This window comes from Mchenga conophoros, linkage group LG7 (assembly GCF_057382185.1).
Source record: "Mchenga conophoros isolate Kocher_MC1m ecotype Shallow Benthic linkage group LG7, M_conophoros_male_GT1.1, whole genome shotgun sequence".
Lineage (NCBI taxonomy): Eukaryota > Metazoa > Chordata > Actinopteri > Cichliformes > Cichlidae > Mchenga > Mchenga conophoros.
In genome coordinates this window covers 67,905,947-67,924,302 of record NC_140532.1, presented here as the reverse complement: position 1 = coordinate 67,924,302, position 18,356 = coordinate 67,905,947, and the positions used below count along the sequence as shown (strand labels likewise).

Sequence of the window (18,356 nt, the reverse complement as noted above, 5' to 3'; positions counted from 1 at the left end):
AGAAGTTCGACATTTAGGAGTTCAAACTGAGCAGAAACATCGATAGTGATGATTTGACTTATTCCACTTTCACACGTGTCCTGCTACCACGGCAACAGTGTGTGTAAAGTGTGGAGTCTGGGTGGGGCAGGTTTACAGGTGGGTGGAGACTGAGGGTCCCCAAACCTGCAGGTCTGGATGCTCCTTGGACGGCGTGCTCGGGGCATTCAAACCACTGCTGCTGTTCCTGACGTTTATCCCCGAAAACCTGCAGCAGCCGCCTGCCTCCACCTCTGCTGGCTCAGTGGAGACGGAGGTGTGCCCGCCGCCGGGAGATCAAAGGCCCAGGGTCGAAGTCATGGCTCATAAATGTGATGTTTCAGCTCTTTATTTAAAATAAAAGGGAGTGAGCAGTCCCAGATAATCGCTGAATGAATAAACTGTAAGTGGTCAGAAGACTGTTTTTGTTTGTTTTTACAGTATTTTTAATGTTTGTGTTCTTTGTATGTAAATCTTAATTTGCATTTATTAAATACAATAATAAAAAAACTCCAGTGTTCATTTTTGAGTGGTTTTTTTGATATCTTTTGATATCTTTTGATATCTTGAATTGTTTAGAGGGTTTGGATTGAAACGGGTGCTCGGTTTTTACTCTGGGGTGTCCCGCGGTTTAAAGTGTTTCCTTTACTCCAAGTTTTACTTTTTTTTCTTTGAAATATTATACACTAGTGGGGTTTTTGTTTTTTTCTTTCAACTTCTATTGCCTGTATCCTTAAAAGTAACCGCCGCACCGGGAGGTTCCAGTGTTGAAACCAAGCGCTACAGGTTGCTGCCTACGGAAGCCCGGGCGGTCAAACAGCGCAGAATTGCAGATGGCGGTCACAGAGAGGAAACGGGTGTTTTAGTGAGACCAACTCCTCAGACGGGTTGGACCGGATACTCTCGCAGGGCTGACCTGTGCCTGTACCATAAAAGCCACTTCAGACGTTTCAGCCTGAAGGTTTCAGCCTCAGGTGATCCTTCACGGACACCTGTTTAACCGGAACAGGTCTGGCTAGCCCCGCCCCTCCGGCGGCAGTGAGCCGTGCAGTAGCTGCTGTGGTAGCCTGGGTTAGCCCAGGTTAGCTGTGACCGTGTGATGATGTCGGAGAGCTGCGGGTTCCGATGGACCGTGGTGGTGCTGACGTGCCAGCATAAAGACAGCGTTTACGCGTTCCAGAGAGGTGAGGCGCATGCGCGCAGTACATGCTCTTTGAGCTTGAGTTACACCGAGCGGCCTGAGGGGGCGCTGGTGGACACTGATGAGGCCAGTTTATTAGGACTAATTTTAGAGATGTTGCACAAATGGAAGAAAGCAGTCTTACATATTTGTTTAATATGTGCATTGAAGGACATGTCCTGGTCAAAAAAGACTCCAAGGTTCCTCACAGCGTTACTGGAGGCCAAGGTAATGCCATCCAGAGTAAGAATATGCTTAGAAGACTCTCCATTTACATGCACAAACTGGAGTCTATTAGATAGATATGATACAAACCACTGCAGTGCAGTACCTGTAATACCTACAGCATGTTCTAACGCTCTAATAGGATATTATGGTCGACAGTATCGAACGCTGCACTGAGGTCTAGCAGGACAAGCACAGAGATGAGTCCACTGTCAGAGGCCATAAGAAGATCATTTGTAACCTTCACTAAAGCTGTTTCTGTGCTGTGCTGAGCTCTGAAACCTGACTGAAACTCTTCAAATAAACCTCTGCAGATGATCTGTTAGCTGTTTGACAACTACTCTTTCAAGGATGTTTGATATAAAGGAAGGTTGGAGATTGGCCTATAATTAGCTAAGACTGCTGGGTCTAGAGATGCTTTTTGAGTAAAGGTTTAACTACAGCCAGCTTGAAGGCCTGTGGTACATAGCCGATCATTAGAGATAGGTTGATCATATTTAAGATCGAAGAATTAATTAATGGCAGGACTTCTTTGAGCAGTTTTGTAGGAATGGGGTCTAAAAGACACGTTGATGGTTTGGAGGAAGTAATTATTGAAGTTAACTCAGAAAGATCAATTAGAGAAAAAGAGTCTAACTTAACATCAATGGTACTAAGAGTAGCTGTAGATAATATTACATCTGTGGGATGATTATTGGTCATTTTTTCTCTAATGATAAAAATTTTATTTGTGAAGAAGTTCATGAAGTCATTACTAGTTAACGTTAAAGGGATGGTTGGCTCAACAGAGCTCTGACTGTTTGTCAGCCTGGCTACAGAGCTGAAGAGAAACCTGGGGTTGTTCTTATTTTCTTCAATCAGTGATTAATAGTAAGATGTTCTGGCTTTGCGGAGGGCTTTCTTATAAAGCAACAAACTATTTCTCCAGGCTAAATGATGATCCTCTAAATTTGTGACACGCCATTTCCTCTCCAGATTACGAGTCATCTGCTTTAGGCTACGTGTTTGAGAATTATACCACGGAGTCAGGTACTTCTGATTTGAGACCTTCGTTTTCACAGGAGCTACAGTATCCAGAGTCGTACGTAGTGAGGATGTGAAATTATTAACAAGATGATCGACCTCTGTTGGGGTAGCGTTCAGATAGCTGCTCTGCTCTGTGTTGGTACAGGGCACTGAAGATGATAACAGTGGGTGGATTATATTCTTAAACTTAGTTACAGCGCTTTCAGAAAGACATCTACTGTGATAAAGTCTACTCTCCACTGCTGTGTAATCAATTATTGTAAATGTAAATGTTATCAGGAAATGATCAGCCAGGAGAGGGTTTTCAGGAAACACTGTTAAATGTTCAGTTTCTATGCCATATGTTAAAACAAGATCTAGAGTGTGATTAAAGTGGTGGGTGGGTTCTTTTACATTTTGACAGAAACCAATTGAGTCTAATAACAGACTAAATGCCATGTTGAGGCTGTCATTTTTAGCATCTACATGGATGTTAAAATCACCCACAATAATTATTTTATCTGAGCTCAGAACTAAATTAGATATAAAGTCTGAGAAATCAGACAGAAACTCTGTGTAAGGCCCAGGTGGACGATAGATGATAACAAGTAAGACTGGTTTCTGAGTTTCACAGCTGGGTTGGACGAGGCTAAGCATCAGGCTTTCAAATGAATTAAAAGTCTGTCTGGGTCTTTGGTTGATTAATAGGCTGGTGTGAAAGATTGCTGCCACACCTCCCCCTCGGCCTGTGCTTCGAGATTTCTGGTAGTTAGAATGACTCGGGGGTGTTGATTCATTTAAACTAACATAATCATCCTGCTGCAACCAGGTTTCTGTAAGGCAAAGTAAATCAATTTGTTGATCAATTATTAAGTCATGTACTAACAGAGACTTGGAGGAGAGAGACCTAATATTTAATAATCCACATTTCACTGTTTTACTCTTTGGTTCAGATGTGGATACTGTATTGTTCTTTCTTTGTGATTGTTTATGTTTAAGTTGTTTGTTGCTGGTTTTTAGTTTGTTTTTTGTCTGTTTGGGAGCTGACACAGTCTCTATGGAGATGGGTTTTTGGGGGGGTAGCAGGAGGAGAGAAGCTGCAGAGAAGCGTGTAAGACTGCAGCTCTGCTTCCTGGTCCCAACTCTGGATAGTCATATTTTGGGGGGTTTAATAAATTTGTCCATATTTCTAGAAATGAGAGCTGCTCCATCCAAAGTGGGATGGATGCCGTCTCTCCTAACAAGACCAGGTTTCCTCCAGAAGGTTTGCCAATTATCTATGAAGCCCACATCGTTTCTGGGACACCACTCAGACAGCCAGCAATTTAAGGAGAACATGCGGCTAAACATGTCACTCCTGGTCTGATTGGGGAGGGGACCAGAGAAAACTACAGAGTCTGACATTGTTTTGGCAAAGTTACACACCGATTCAATATTGATTTTAGTGACCTCCGATTGGCGTAACCGGGTGTCATTACTGCCGACGTGAATTATGATCTTACTGAATTTACGTTTACCCTTAGCCAGCAGTTTTAAATTTCCTTCAATCCGAATCAAAATCAGAAATACTTTATCCCGAAGGAAATGTCGCCTGCTCTGGCCCCTGTTAGTCAGTGCTGGTGGACACTGATAGTGTCTTGGGTGCCTTGAAAAGCGCTATATAAATCCATTATCATTATTATTATTATTATTATTATTATGTCGCTGATCATTTATTGCCATACATAAAATGTCATTTTTTGCCTGTTGCCAAATATCCTAAAATTAGCTTGGTCATAGTTCAACGATAGTGTATTGATCTCAGTCAGCTGATCTAAACCTTTGCTGTTGCGTCCGAGCTGTGTTGGATAAATCTGAGCTGCAGTAGAGCCACTGAGGTGCAGCTGTTTGCTCTAAAATCATGCAACACCCACTCAGTTTATAGACTCCTTCTAAAGAGGTTTCTTTTGGAAATGTTCCTGCTTGCAGTGAGAGTTTGGCGTTGTTATGATCTCACTTCTACTTTTGTGTGTCCATCAGAGCTGGAGCTGAGGCAGCAGCGGGGTGTCCTCTCTGCGGGTGCGTTGGTTTTGACCGTCAGGGACCGCCAGGAGCCGCTGGGCAGCGGCGGGGCAACGCTGAACGCTCTGCTGGTGGCCGCGGAGCACCTGAGCAGCAGAGCCGGGCACACAGTGAGTCCTCAGCCGCTCTCCTTCACCTGATCCTTAGTGACCATGACCCTGCAAAAACCAGAGAACCCAAAGATGTGCCCGTTGTTTTGATCTAGAAAGCACATGATCTCCTCGGATCGTTTCTCTCTGCGTGATTCTCGGTTTAGAATAATCCTCCTTCGTCTTAGCTGTGTCTCAGTCTGAAACATGCTGCTTTAGCTCCTCCCACTGCAACAGGAGACAAACTGTCACACGTCCTTTATGCGATCACCTGTTTTTCTCTCAGGTGGTGACTGCCGACGTCCTGGATGACGCTTACATCCTCATCCTCCACACGGTGAGTCACACAGCAGCGCCTCTCTGATGTTTTTGTGCCGCGGCTGATTTTTCCGATCGGTCCTCAGGGTCGGGACTTTCCCTGGAGCTCCTGCAGCCGAGCGTTCTGCTGGCTTCCCGAAGAGAAGCCCGATCAGAAGGTCCAGGCTCCAGTCTGCTGTCTGGATCTGCTGCTGGACCGCCTCAGCAACCAGGTGAGCTTCCACACCGTCCCCAGAAAGACCCTTTAAACGTGGGATGCTGCAGGGTTGAGTGTCGGGGCCACTTCAGTTTGCCTTGAATCGCTGAACACTGTTGTGTTTTCGTTCAGATCTGTCCCGGTTCTCCTCCCGGTGTTTGGGTCTGCAGCACCGACATGATCCTCGCCGTCCCTCCTGACTTTGGTAAGTGTGCCACACACAGTACTCTCAGTGCACACATACAGTACTACTGCATGCTGGTAGAGCACAGTGAGAGGGTCGAAGCCCCGGTGATCCTGGAAACGTCATGAATTTAATCGAACCATCCCCCTCCTCCTCGTCACGCTTTCGTGTTGGTCAGGTTTGTCCTGGGACGGATTCTCAGGTGTTCGGGTTTTGGCGTTACCTGGTGACGTCACCTATGCAGCCAATCATGGGGTCTACCTGTCCGACTCACAGGTGCTCACTTAGTTCATTCACACCTTTTTTCCATGTGCTCTCCTCTTTTCTCTTTTGAATATTTAAATGTTGTTTTCCGTCAGGGACGAGTCAGAGACATCATCTATCGAGGCACCAAAGAGCAGATCCAGCGCGCTGCAATGCCTGATGGGAAAGTGCCACTGGTGCGTCTTCTAGCTCAAATCAAACACACCTTTTAATTCTCCAGGAGAGGCCATTTAGGCTCAAACTGAAACACATCACAAAGTCACTGACAGATTCTCCACGGCCGAATACTTTAAGACTGATCATTTTATACTTTTAATCATTTTAATATAATTGTGATTTTTTTTTAATGTCATTTTGAGCCTTTGTGTTTAATAATCACTCTGCACATGTTGGTTTATGCTCATGGTGAGGTGTGTGTCTGCAGGTGTCGGGTCCGGTCTTCTTCAGCAGGTCCGTGTCCGAGAAGTTACTGCAGACTCACGTCACGCCGCCTCTGGACGGCTGCACTTACCTGGGGCTGGACTCTGGAGCTCCGCCCCTCCAGGTACGTGTATTTGTCATCCAGGGAAGTTAGTCTGGAAGAGAACTAAGACTTGGAGATGTCATGATGAAGGATGAGAGTTTCAAGTGGAAAAAAAAGATAAATACGAGAAAGTTGCTGAAGTTGTGTAATGGAAAGAAAAAATGTTTTTTGGATTAAAATAAATTAAATATATGAAATTAAACACCAAATATATGATACATGAAACTATGAAAGTCCATAACCCGAGCATTGATGTGATCTACAAAAAATAGATCAAAATATTATATATGATATTATATGTGTGTAAAAATGAAGTGAAATGATTTGTAATTAAAAATAAAAAGTCAAAACAATCCTTTCACTAAATCGAGAAATATGAGTTTTAACAAAACAACTAAAGTTTGAGTTACGATGCTGATTTTATAAAGTGTGTGACTGTGAGTCCCGCCCACAGGACTAACATGACCTCTGACCTGTACTCGTTTACCCGAGATCATAATCCCGGTTTGAAACATCGACACTGAGCGGCGTGAATCACCGTGGAGACGATGTTGGGCTTTTTGTAACGACTTTTGTTTGTCGGGCGAGTCGCAGTCATCGTCATGGCTACTAGACATCTAACCGTAGAAAGTTCAGATCCATCACGCGTGACGATGAGGCCCTCACACGACGAGATGTGCTGCGTTCAAGGCGCTACAGAGTTACCTGCTCCGACAGATGGCCGGCTGTAATTTAACGTCCTGTCGTCCATATTTAAAAGCAGCAGCACGAGCTGGAGCGATAAAGATTCCCGAGTTGTTTCCTGGTGGATGCTGATGTGACTCCTCGCTGTGGTTCCTCCTCAGGTGTCTCTCTTCCTGGACGTGTTAAAGTGTCTCTGCTCGGATCTGACTCGGGATCAGTTTGTGAGCGAGGAGCGAGCCGGCTGCAGTTCAGCGGTCGGGCCGCAGGGGGCGGTGGTGAGGAGTGGCAGGGCAGAGCTGTGGAGGATCCTGAGAGGAGCTCCGCTGAGTCTGGGTCAGTTTCTCCACCTCCTCCGTTCGCTCTTTCTTTATGCCGCCGTTGCCTGCTGACATGTCCTCGTTTCACAGTGTACGTCCCCGGCGGTCGCTACGACTACCTGACTCTGTCTGGGAAGGCGCACGTCGACCGACTGAGCCGCGATTGGACGGGGAGAAACACTCTCTCGCATATCCAGGTGATTGTTCCTGCCTCCATCCTTTATGTACAGTTTATGAATAATTGTGTAATTGGTGCTTGTTTTTGTGGGCATGTGAGAAACTAAGCGCTTCCCTGACTCCAGCTTCCCCATGTTGTCAAAATGAAATAAATACATCAGAAAATGACAAGTGAATTCATTCAAACTGGAAATACATGTTAAACACATTAAAATATTTTTATATGTTAATTCCTTAAATGTGTCGTTAATTAATTAAACTACATTACGAAGTTTTGTAAAAACATGTAGTTGTTTTACAGTTTGATGAATTATGTCACGTTCTCTGTCCTGCACTGTGTCTCGAGCGTCTTTCAAAGCTTTTCTTTTAATGTTTTTATTTAAAGGGACAGTACATATGCACCTGTGACTTAATTTGAAATGCATTCTGGGATACCCGGTGTCCAAGGACTTCCCAGCAGAGGCTCTGCCACTCCATCAGGATATTATCTAGGATCTCTCTGAACTGCAAAATAATAATAAGTTTTCAAAATAAAACGACTTCATATTTTGAATTGTTTATTCTCTCGACCCTCCATACGTGATGTGGGATGATTTCTGACTGAAGCTTACTTCCACAGATTTGATCATCAGCGGAAAATTCACGGAGGGTTCATTTAGTGAGACAAATGTCACGCAAGCTCAGCGATGACTGCAGTTCATGTTGTGGCCACCAGAGGTCAGGCCTCCATTATTGATCAATCAACAAGCGTTTAACTCTGCTCCACTTCCTGTTTCATCAGAACGAGGACGTGTTGAGCGAAGGAGGTCGGGTGATCAATAGCGTTTTGGAGGGAGCCGTTTCCGTGGCTGCAGGAGCAGTGGTGCAACACTGCCACCTACAGGTGGGGAGGAGTTTCAGACCCAGACTGTATTCTGACTGCACTCTCCTGAGAGCAGAGTCTAGTATTTCCACACTGCATGTTTCTCCAGACATGATGTTAGATCAGAAGCAGGAAGTCAGTGTTTTTATGGAGACAACGTGTCAACATTTCCACCGTCTGACCGTCAGGGTCCTCTGGACGTCCCAACAGGCTGTCTGCTGTCAGGTCTCGAGCTGTCGACCTCACCAAGTCTCCGGCTCCTGCCTCTCAGCAGTGACATCATCATCCAGGGACATCGGATTGAGCTGGGGGAGCTGCAGCTGTACGTCTACACGGTGATGGGAGCGCACGACGACCTGGAGGTAAAACACAGGAGATCTTTATATTCTCCTGGGCCGCCGCCTCCTCAGGGCATATGTGGCGTTCCAGTGTTATCTGATGTCTCCTCCTCTTCCTCAGATCTCCTCTGACGACAGCAACGCTTCCTTCCTCAACCAGACGTGGAACAACTTCTACAGCAGGACGGGAACACAGTAAGACTCAGCACCTCTCACCCACAGCCGGTCCCTTAAACGGCTGCCCCCCCCCCGAGCCGTTCTTTATCTTAAAATGTGGGGGCGATCGTGGCTCAAGAGTTGGGAATTCGTCTTTTAATCGGAAGGTTGCCGGTTCGAACCCCGGCTTGGACAGTCTCGGCCGTTGTGTCCTTGGGCAAGACACTTCCCCCCGCTGCCTACTGGTGGCGCCAGTGTCCGGCAGCCTCGCCTCTGTCAGTTACAATGTAGCTGCCATCACCATCATTTACATTTTATGTAAATGAAACTGAATTTAAGTGAAATAAAAAGTTCTCCTGAATATGAAGAACTTCACAATAAAAGCCTCATTAAAAAATTCATAATTTATGCCTGTTCAACGCTGGAAATTAATTGGAAATACATACAGGAAATGCTGAGATTTATAAAATTTAAAAAAAAGAATTAAAAAATACAAAAATATGATTGATTAGTCTAATCAAGAAAGAACTACAACTGTGGAGGTAAAAGAATTCCCACCTGACCAGATGTGCTTCATCTTTCCCTCCTCCTCCTCCCAACACTCACGTCGTGTCCTCGGCTGCACAGCTTCAGGTTTTAGTTCAGAAACAGTTAAACTTCCATCTGTTTGATGTAGTTTGAGCTGAGACTTCTGGATGGAAAACTTTTGTTTTTATGTCAGTATGTTAGTCATATTAATGACATCGTTGACCTCCTGACCTCCACAAATGTCACATGTGTGTGGTTGTGTCTCTGTGCGTGTCCTCAGGTCGGAGGAGCTGTGGGTTCGAGGAGAACGGCGCTCCCTCCTGGAAGCTCGCCTCTTCCCAGTCCTCCACCCCAGAGGAGGTGCTGTGGGTCTAGAGGGAGGCGTGGCCTGGCTGCTGGGGGGGGGCGGCTGCCTGGGAGGGTGGAGGGAGGCGTGGAGGCTTTCTTTGAAGGAGGTGCTGTTGCTCACCCACCAGGAGACGGAGCTACAGCGAAGGGAGGAGCTGCTGTTCCTGGTGGGAAGGCGGCGTGTGGCCGACGCCCTGAGGAGGCGCTCGGACATCTGCCTGCTGCCTTGCGTCAGGGCCGCTGTGCTGGGAGGCCAGCAGGGGGCGCTGCTGGAAGCTCTGGACAGCAGTGAGTGTCCGCTCCTCTATGATGGGCCCATAGAAACAGCCAGTTTTGGCTCCTCCTTCTGTGTATCAAATAAGTTTTCTGATTGGCCAGTTTCAGGAAACTTGCTGAGGTTCCTTTGGTAATTCTAGTTTGTTTTCAGTCGCTGCAGGGAGCAATGAGCAGGGGGTGGAGCTCGGAGCAGATCTGGGCGTGGCTGCCCGCTGTCTCTCCTGCATCGCGGACGTGTTGGTGTGCATGGCCAGCGGGCGGGGAGGTCTGAGGAGCGGGCCAGCGGCTAATGAAGCCTGGAGCTCCGCCTACGCCATGTTGGAGGAGGGTGACCTGAGGGGCGGAGTCCACGCACTCACCGTGCAGCGGCAGCACTGGCTCAGCAGGTGGGCGCTGCACTGTTTGTGTCACATGGTCTGGCTGATATAGCGATGGTAAACGCCTTGGGTGTTGCTGCCTCCTACAGGCCTGATCTGCTGGTGCGGGCGGCGCGGCACTACGAAGGCGCCGGACAGGTGCTGTTACGGAAGGCTGTGATGTCATCTCAAAGATTCATCTCCATTGGACAGGGCAAAGTCCAGCCCCTTGGACAGTGGCAGGAAGTGGAGTGTCCAGCTAGGCTGGATTTAGCAGGTCATTGGATAAAGGTTCATGGTGCATTCAGGGGCAGTTGGTCCTTTAGACGCTGACCCTGTGTCTGTGTTTCAGGCGGCTGGAGTGACACTCCACCAATCGCATTCGAGCACGGGGGCTCCGTCACAAACGTTGCGGTGAAGGTCGACGGGAAGCGTCCTATTGGTGCTAGAGCACGTCGCATCTCTGAGCCCCGCCTCCTGCTGGTCAGCTACACTGGAGGGCGGAGCAGTGGGATTTCCACGGAGACGGCGTGCGACAGCCTGGATGACCTGAAGGATTACAGTCAGCCTCACGCTCCCGGTACATCGTTTACCGGCTAAACTGGGACAACAGGAAGGAAGTGGGAAGCTGACTGTGTGTGTCTGTGTGTTACAGGAGCGCTGCTGAAGGCGGTGTGTGTCTGTAGTGGGCTGGTGTCCCTGACCTCCCAGCATCCTCTGGGGCATCAGCTGATGGAGCGGTGGGGAGGAGGGGTGGAGCTCCACAGCTGGTCGGAGCTGCCGACGGGATCGGGATTGGGTGAGAAACAGGAAACAGAGCTTGTAGGTGATGGAGGAGTTCAGCACTTTGATTGGTCCTCTTTCTGCAGGTACCAGCAGCATCCTGGCGGGGGCGCTGTTGGCCGCGGTGTACAGGTGTACCAGGCGAACCTATGACACGGACTCCCTGATCCACGCCGTTTTGTACCTGGAGCAGATTCTTACCACAGGTTTGTCACGCCCTTCATCACTAAACACCTTCTCCTGCTCCTTCTCATCTTCCTCCTCCTCCTCCTGCAGGTGGAGGCTGGCAGGATCAGGTGGGGGGTCTGGTAGGCGGAGTAAAGGTGGGTCGATCCAGAGCATCCCTCCCCCTGCAGGTGCAGGTGGAGCGTCTCAGTCTTCCTGAGGAGTTCTCGCTTGCTCTGGAGCAGCACCTCCTGCTGGTCTACACCGGGAAGACCCGGCTGGCCCGAAATCTGCTGCAGGTGGGTACTTTCAGGATCAACCAATGAGACGCTCTCTGTGTACGAGCACGCTCCTTAATTCTGCTGCTTAAAAAACACTGGCAGCACCACGACGTGCGGCTCCTCAGGAGTTTTAAAGACAGGTTAGGAGCACTCCTCCCCCTCCTCACCCACTGACAGGGGAGAGAGGGGGAAGGAGCCTGCTTCCTGAAGTCCAGCCGTAGGATGGTTAAGCTCACATCTGTCCTCCACCCTCCTGTAATCATCCTGCTGCATGTACCTGGAGGCTGGAAATCACCTGTGCTGCTCAGACTGCGGTCCACCTGTCGGGTTGTCTGGCTGCACGTCTTTGTTCCCAGGACTGATCAGACATCACAATAATGACGATGATGATGATGATGGTGGTGGTGGCATCCTCCACACTGATACAGGGCTGGTAGACGAACTGCAGCAGCTTCAGATGGCGGGTTGAGGTTTCCTGTCTCCAGAATCTCTGAAGGCGGAGCCATCAGGGGCAGCAGCTTGGCCTGGCCGGAGTCTGCACATCTCTCTCCTGAGGGGGATGGAGCTGCAGGCGAGGGTGGAGGTGGAGCTGTTGGAGTGGGCTCTCCTTTCTTTCCTGTCTGCTCCACTCTCAGCTCCTCTTTCATCTTAAAAAGTTAAAAACAAAAGTCGATTCATGAAGTCAAAGAGGAGAAAAGTGAAACTCGTCAAGGTAAAAACAAGCAGAGCGAATGTGACAAGACTCCGAGTAACAGAGAGCCGTCAGGGTTGGAATAAAGCTGCTGAGATGAAGCTGGTGATGATGATGTGTGTCCTGCATGCAGGATGTGGTCCGCAGCTGGTACAGCCGCCTGCCGTCGATGGTGCAGAACGCCCAGCAGCTGGTGTGTAATTCAGAGGAGTGCGCTCGGGCCTGCGTGGACGGTGAGACGCTTCAGTGGGACATTTCCTACATTTCCCAGAATGCAGTGTGCCCAACGTCAGTGTGTTTCAGAAAGGCTAAATGACCACTTCCCCTACAGGTTCTCTGTCCAGGCTGGGGGAGTGTCTGGACCGCTCATGGCAGCAGAAGAAGCTGATGGCCCCGGGCTGCGAGCCAGCGTCAGTGCGCGCTATGATGGAGGCCCTGAGGCCGCTGGTCCTGGGCCAGAGTCTGGCCGGGGCCGGTGGCGGCGGCTTCCTTTATTTGCTGACTCGAGAGCCCCGACAGCGGGAGGCGGTGCTGCAGGTCCTCAACAACATGCCGGTAAGAATTGGTCAGGGTCAGAGGTCAAATTTATTCTATTCTATGAATAGAACAAACATAAATACAAGACCTGAGTCGGTGATACGCTGTACGTTCATGTAATACCACTTTGAACCACAGGGCGGAGCAGCGAGTCCAACGTGTCTACGTTTGATGTCGTTCAGCTTTAATAAACCCACACATTCACAGGTTCTCTTTACAGGAGACAGTACAGTTTGTTCAGCAAAGCTTTTACAACAGCAGTTGACCTTTGACCTTTAGTCAGGAAAGATGACTTCACAACCCACTGGGGCCTCAAATAAACCCTGTCATTAGTTTTAAAGCTTAACTCAGGTTTAAAATCTTTAGTTCAAAACATGTCAGAGCTGCTCCTGTAAAACAAAGTTTATAATGAGCTCAGTGTGGACTGATCTAGACAGTTTATTTTCTACTCTTGACTCTGGATGATGTCACAGAGAGGCGTCTGATCAGAAGAAGCAAGCTTAAAAAAAAAAAAAAAAAAAAAAAAGCCTAAGGTGGGAGGAGCTAAATTGTCTTGTTTTCTACGGGGCTGGCGTGTGATACAGGGGGATTATTCTGAACTGTGGATCATGCTAAGCTGCTCTGGCAGAGCAGAGTAATTCCTGACCATCTGTCCTGTGTTGATGGTTTCTGGTGTGTTTCAGGGTCTGGGAGACTTCAGCATCCACTCTGTGGAGCTGGACATGGACGGACTCACAGTCCTTGCACCGTTAACCTGAGAACGCTCATCGTTCCTCGGCTTCAATCATGAACAGTGATGAAGAGGAGACAAAGAAGAGCTGTGTTCAAAGTTTGTGTTCTGGTTTTGTAGGAATCTGATTTTATTAATCAAACTGATTAATCAGGAGCATTGATCTGTATCTTGGCAGAATAAATAAAAGCTCAGTTTTGGACTGTTTGAGTCCGTGTCCTCATCCAAAGACGGCCATATTTGTTCTTCAGTTTGTTTTCAGTCAAGTTTTATTAGTAAAAAAGACAAAATCCAGATGATCTCAAACAGACATTCTGTAGGTAAAAAACATTGAACTATACAACGTGAATTGAGCAGAATTTATATACAGATGTACATCAGCAGTCGGACTGATCCAGGCTTCAGTCGTCGTCCTCATCCTCAGCGGGCAGCGGCCGGGCTCTGCGGACAAAAACCAAACTGATCAACATCAGCGTCAAACTTCCCACAGGGCGCTGGAACACAAACGCCACGTCCTGAATAAGTAAAATCTGTCATTCAGTCGAGCGGCGTCAGCGGCGAGTTTGAGGCCTCTCCTCAGATTTTAGCATCATCCATGCAGCAATCAGTTACTCACCCATGTTTGAACCAAACAGCTTTCTCACTTTTGATCGATTTAAAACTATTTAATATCAGTTTTTAACTTTTAATGACTTTCAAGACCTACAAGGAGCTGCAGATCAGTCCAGACAGGTGAGTCTGAAGCTATAAAAGCAACGATTTGAGAAAAAGAAATAATCAGATTATCGTCAGCTGCTGTATTTGAGGTGTTTTTGGACAAAAATCAGCTGAGAAGCATGGCTACAGTGTTCCTAATAAACTGGACATTGAGTTTCCTGGTACCACTTGATGCCGTTTGCTTTAATTCAATGACCATGAGGGAATATAATTTTTAAAACAAACCTGCAGAGTTAAAATGCTTTCATTTTTCAAAATAAAAGCACTCCATCTCTGCGTTTTTACATTTGATAGCTGCAGACTCTGCTGAAGGTTTCCGGTGAACCCTCAGAAACCGGCCTCTGATGGGTGACTGAACAGAGAGGTTCCTGATCCATAAGTGACCATATAAAGCTTCATGCCGATCCAAACTCTGGATCACGCTCTTTGGGTACGGTAAAGCATCAGCTCCCGTTGACACCGGCCTCCGTTTCATACAGCATTCATTCAAATGTTGCATCTCACGCAGCACGCAGCTGGTGTTTTAGCGAATCAAACTAGCCTGGCCCACGTATCACAGCAGCAGGTACAGCTCCACACTGAAATAATCTGAGGTGAAACTAATGGCTCATCACACAGCAGCAAACCTCGGCTGAGCTTCAGCTCTCATTTTGTGTGTGTTTTAAAAGGAGTTTGGGACACAAGTTCCCTGAAGAGGTTTCAAATAAAGCACAACACATACTTCCTGTTGGCTTTTGACATCCCGCTGCCTCCGGCCTCTTCATCATCCTCCACCTCCTGGGGCCGCCTGTTCTCCTTCTCCATCTTCCTGGGGGGACCGCCAAAAAAGTCCCCGATGCCCTTCTGCCAGGTCGGGGTGGGACGAGGACACACGGGGTTCCCACCAGTGTATTTGTTCTTTGCTGCAAGTTACAACAATTACAGCAGCCTCAGTACGTGAAGTGTGTGTGTGTGTGTGTGTGTGGTGAAACTAGGACTGACCAGGTGTGGGGGACTGGCTGCTGGAGGCAGCGTTGGATGAACTGGCACCCAGAGACTTCCGGGGTGCAGAAGCTGCAACAGCTGCAAATGAAATGCATGAAACCAGCTGATTATGAAGGATCCAGTAAGAAACCAGTAGAAGTTCACCGAGGACCAAAGCTGAGCCAAATGAACGTAAAGAGAGTAAAGTCTCATTTGCAGAATGTTAAATCAAAGTTCAAAGAAAGCTTGTTAAAAACCTAAAATAGCTGCAGAGTGAATGAGAGCAGTTCACTGCCATTTAAACTGGGTCTTTAAGGAAGCAGAGCAGGTCTAAATTTTAATTCTTATCCGTTGGGTGTTGGAAGAAATGTAAGCCAAATTCACCAGAAGGTCCCAGAACTTAATAAACATGCATGCATTATGGACGGTAACACGCGTGGCATCTATGGTAAAGAGAGACGCCTTAATTATTTAATATGCGAATGGACTTTTGTGAGGCGTGCGCACAAAGACGCACCGCGGCGCTCAAAACTGGCGCCAGTTTGCAGTAAACGTCGTACAAACTTTGGGAAAGGGTCATTAAAGATGACACCTCGTGAGATGAATGAGAACATTAAGCTAGAACCTTTGACTCCGATGATAAAAAGACAATTAAATGTTTTAATTTAAATATCTTCGCCTCTCCCGGAGAACCCGAGAGGGCAGCAGACCAGCCTCCGTGTTGGCGGGAGGCTGATTTTAGGAAGCCGTGCGGTGGATTTACACACAAACTTCATCTGACAGTCTTCTTTCAATTATTTTAGTGTAAAAAATAAATATAATACGTTAACTACTCTTCTTCGAGATTACATTTGTATGATTTTACCAGCTTTGGCTCAGCGCCGCCTGCCAGCCAGACTACCTTACAAAACAGACGTGTTCTTGTACAAACAAGCTTTAAAGACCTAAATTCTGATTGAATGCCTTTAACTTGTTGCCGTACCTTTTCTGTATGATCCGGGCACACTATCGGCTTTTGTCCTCACCATGTTGGCAGCGGGTTTTACAGTAAGCCGACACTCCTACCTGAAATCCGCGGACCGCAGTGAACCGAGCACCGTCCCGCCTCGGTTTAAAACCAACAGGCGGATGGGGCGGGAGACTTCTTCTTCTCTTGCTTCTATAGTGGTAGACTCCACGAATAGCTGGAATACAAGTTTGCCCCTCATAGGTGAATGTGTGTAACTGCAGCTCCCACCATTTTATTCTTCCACTGTATGGATGATTGTTTAAGCCACTGGCAGAAAAATAACGAAACAGAACATTTTCTTGGTAATCAGAAGTTTGAGTTATCAGGCTATTATCACAAAACTTCAAATTATGTATCTTCAAATTGCACCTTACTAACTCAAACTTCTGAGGAACTAGCGTTAACAACTTGACATTTTGAATGAAGTGAAAACTTGAACCTGAAATTTTATGAATGGCAATTTTTTTTAGTGGCGGAAACTTTGACATCAACATTGTTAAGACGAGTAGTAAATACTGCAATAAAAAATACTGTCGAAATTTCTGAAATACACTATAGTATGTTTAGTTTTTGTTCTGCTGTATTTATTTATTTTTCACTTCAATTAGTTGTTTTTTGGTCATATTGTATTTTTTATATAAATGAATGTTTTTTATAGGTTGTGTTTACACAATAAATTATAATGATTTTAGTAAATAAATTACAATGAAATACGTTAAAGATTTCATGATAGTAATACAATTATGGGGTATAATACTGCCGAAACGTCTTGAATACACTATTGTTTTTTCTTTGCTGAATTTGAAATATTTTGCATATGAAGCCAGTTTATCAAATTACATTTGTCGTTTGTTTTACTTTAATAATTTATTTTAGTATATAATTTTTTACTAATATTTTATCTTCATTTTTACTGTATTCCATTCAAATTTTTCTGTTTTTTCTGCTTTTTTTTTAAATTCAATTTAAAATTTCTATATATCTTTAAAAAAAAAAAGTCAAGCTCCTTTTTGTGTATTTTTTTTTTTACATTTTCTATGGTTTGATCATATTGAATTTTATTTGAGCGATTTTTTTATTGGCCTTTTTTAAACAATAAATTATACAATATATACAATAAAAATACAATAAACTATAAGGGTATCAGTAATTAAGATAATTCCAAAACACTTTAAGAATTTCATACTAATACTATAATTATGCGGTAGAAACTTATATTTACTAGTGATGTGTCGTTGGCGAACGAAACGGCTCTTAGAGCCGGATCTTTGAAGTGAACGACGTGAGCCGTGGGTTTTTTTTCATTATCTCACCCTCTCTCTCGCACTTTTTCCCGCTTCACTCCGCACGCGAGCCTTGTGCTTGCGCTGAGGGGAGGGGTGGTAGTTACACTCGCAGTAGCACAGGAACAGAGCGGGAGGGAGGGAGAGAGAAAGAGAGGCAGGGACAACAACATTAGAAAGGTATAGTAATCATCCACAACTATTTTCAGTTGCAGATGATAAAGGATTCAGAAAGTTTATTCATGCAGGTCCATATGACAGAGAATGTGCATCTTCTTTTTGTTTTCATATTTTAATTTATGTTTAATTGTGTTGTGGTTTGCAGTGTTTTGTGTTGTTCCACTTTAAATTTGTTTAAAAGGAAAAAGCTGAAATTTAAATAGTTAAAAGTTTAAAATGTAAATAGTTGTTTTTTGTATTATATGATTTATTTATTACATTTTATGTGGAGTGAATAAATAAAAATATATTTACGGTGGCCCCTACAGACACAACACGTATAAACTCCAAAACACATTTCTAGTGTTAACTGAACTTCCAAAACAGAGCTACCTAGATCACTTAAATTACACAATTGAAAGCATATGTGTATTGTTTGTGTATTTATACACAAGCACTCATATATATTCATATAAATTAAAAAAAAAAAAAGTACATTTACCTGTTACTACCACACACCAAATCAGGTCGTTGGTACTTGCTGGCTTGTGTAGCCACTAAGTAACAAAAGCTCAACACTGCCACTAGCATCCTGGAGCACTTGTGTTGTGTTTTGTACGTGTTTTGGAGTTTGTACATGCTTCCGGGTTTGTATGTGCTATGGAGTTTTTACGTGTTTTGGAGTTTTTACGTTTATATATATTTATATATAAACATATATAAATAAAACAACATTTTTTTACATTAGTAATTCCTTTTGTGCATATATTCATATTGTTGTTAATAATAAATTAATTAAAGCAACAAAACAACCTGAAGATCCCATCCCAACAACAGACTGTTCTCTCTGCTGAGGTCAGGAAAGCGATTCCGCTCCCTGAAGACCAACACAGAGAGACTGAGGAGGAGCTTCTTCCCGCAGGCGATACGGTC

The 18,356-nt window shown here is 45.7% G+C and overlaps 3 protein-coding genes across 3 annotated transcripts in view; 2 read left to right on the top strand and 1 right to left on the bottom strand.

Annotated features, from left to right (window-relative positions):
• actr6 (actin related protein 6) overlaps positions 1-500 on the top strand; it is a 5,698-nt gene extending 5,198 nt beyond the window's left edge. Inside the window, exon 11 of the mRNA XM_085280984.1 lies at positions 1-500. This exon is cut by the window's left edge and continues 113 nt beyond it. Within this exon, the coding sequence (XP_085137110.1) occupies positions 1-17 (17 nt within the window). The 3' untranslated portion in view covers positions 18-500.
• Positions 501-706: 206 nt separating this feature from the next.
• Positions 707-13,502, top strand: fcsk (fucose kinase). Its single transcript, XM_085280981.1, has 23 exons — positions 707-1,202; positions 4,448-4,599; positions 4,865-4,915; positions 4,983-5,108; positions 5,225-5,297; positions 5,455-5,552; positions 5,636-5,716; positions 5,965-6,084; positions 6,909-7,080; positions 7,155-7,261; positions 8,023-8,124; positions 8,292-8,465; positions 8,563-8,636; positions 9,406-9,761; positions 9,901-10,135; positions 10,216-10,382; positions 10,458-10,685; positions 10,761-10,904; positions 10,975-11,094; positions 11,165-11,352; positions 12,159-12,258; positions 12,357-12,580; positions 13,246-13,502. Exons 1-23 carry the CDS (start codon positions 1,118-1,120, stop codon positions 13,318-13,320), a joined length of 3,252 nt encoding a protein of 1,083 aa, XP_085137107.1. The 5' UTR covers positions 707-1,117; the 3' UTR covers positions 13,321-13,502.
• A 29-nt stretch (positions 13,503-13,531) lies between these two features.
• Positions 13,532-16,113, bottom strand: pclaf (PCNA clamp associated factor). Its single transcript, XM_085280988.1, has 4 exons — positions 15,955-16,113; positions 14,991-15,071; positions 14,731-14,911; positions 13,532-13,733 (listed from the first exon to the last, which is right to left on the bottom strand). Exons 1-4 carry the CDS (start codon positions 15,998-16,000, stop codon positions 13,694-13,696), a joined length of 348 nt encoding a protein of 115 aa, XP_085137114.1. The 5' UTR covers positions 16,001-16,113; the 3' UTR covers positions 13,532-13,693.
• Between the last annotated feature and the right edge of the window lie 2,243 nt (positions 16,114-18,356).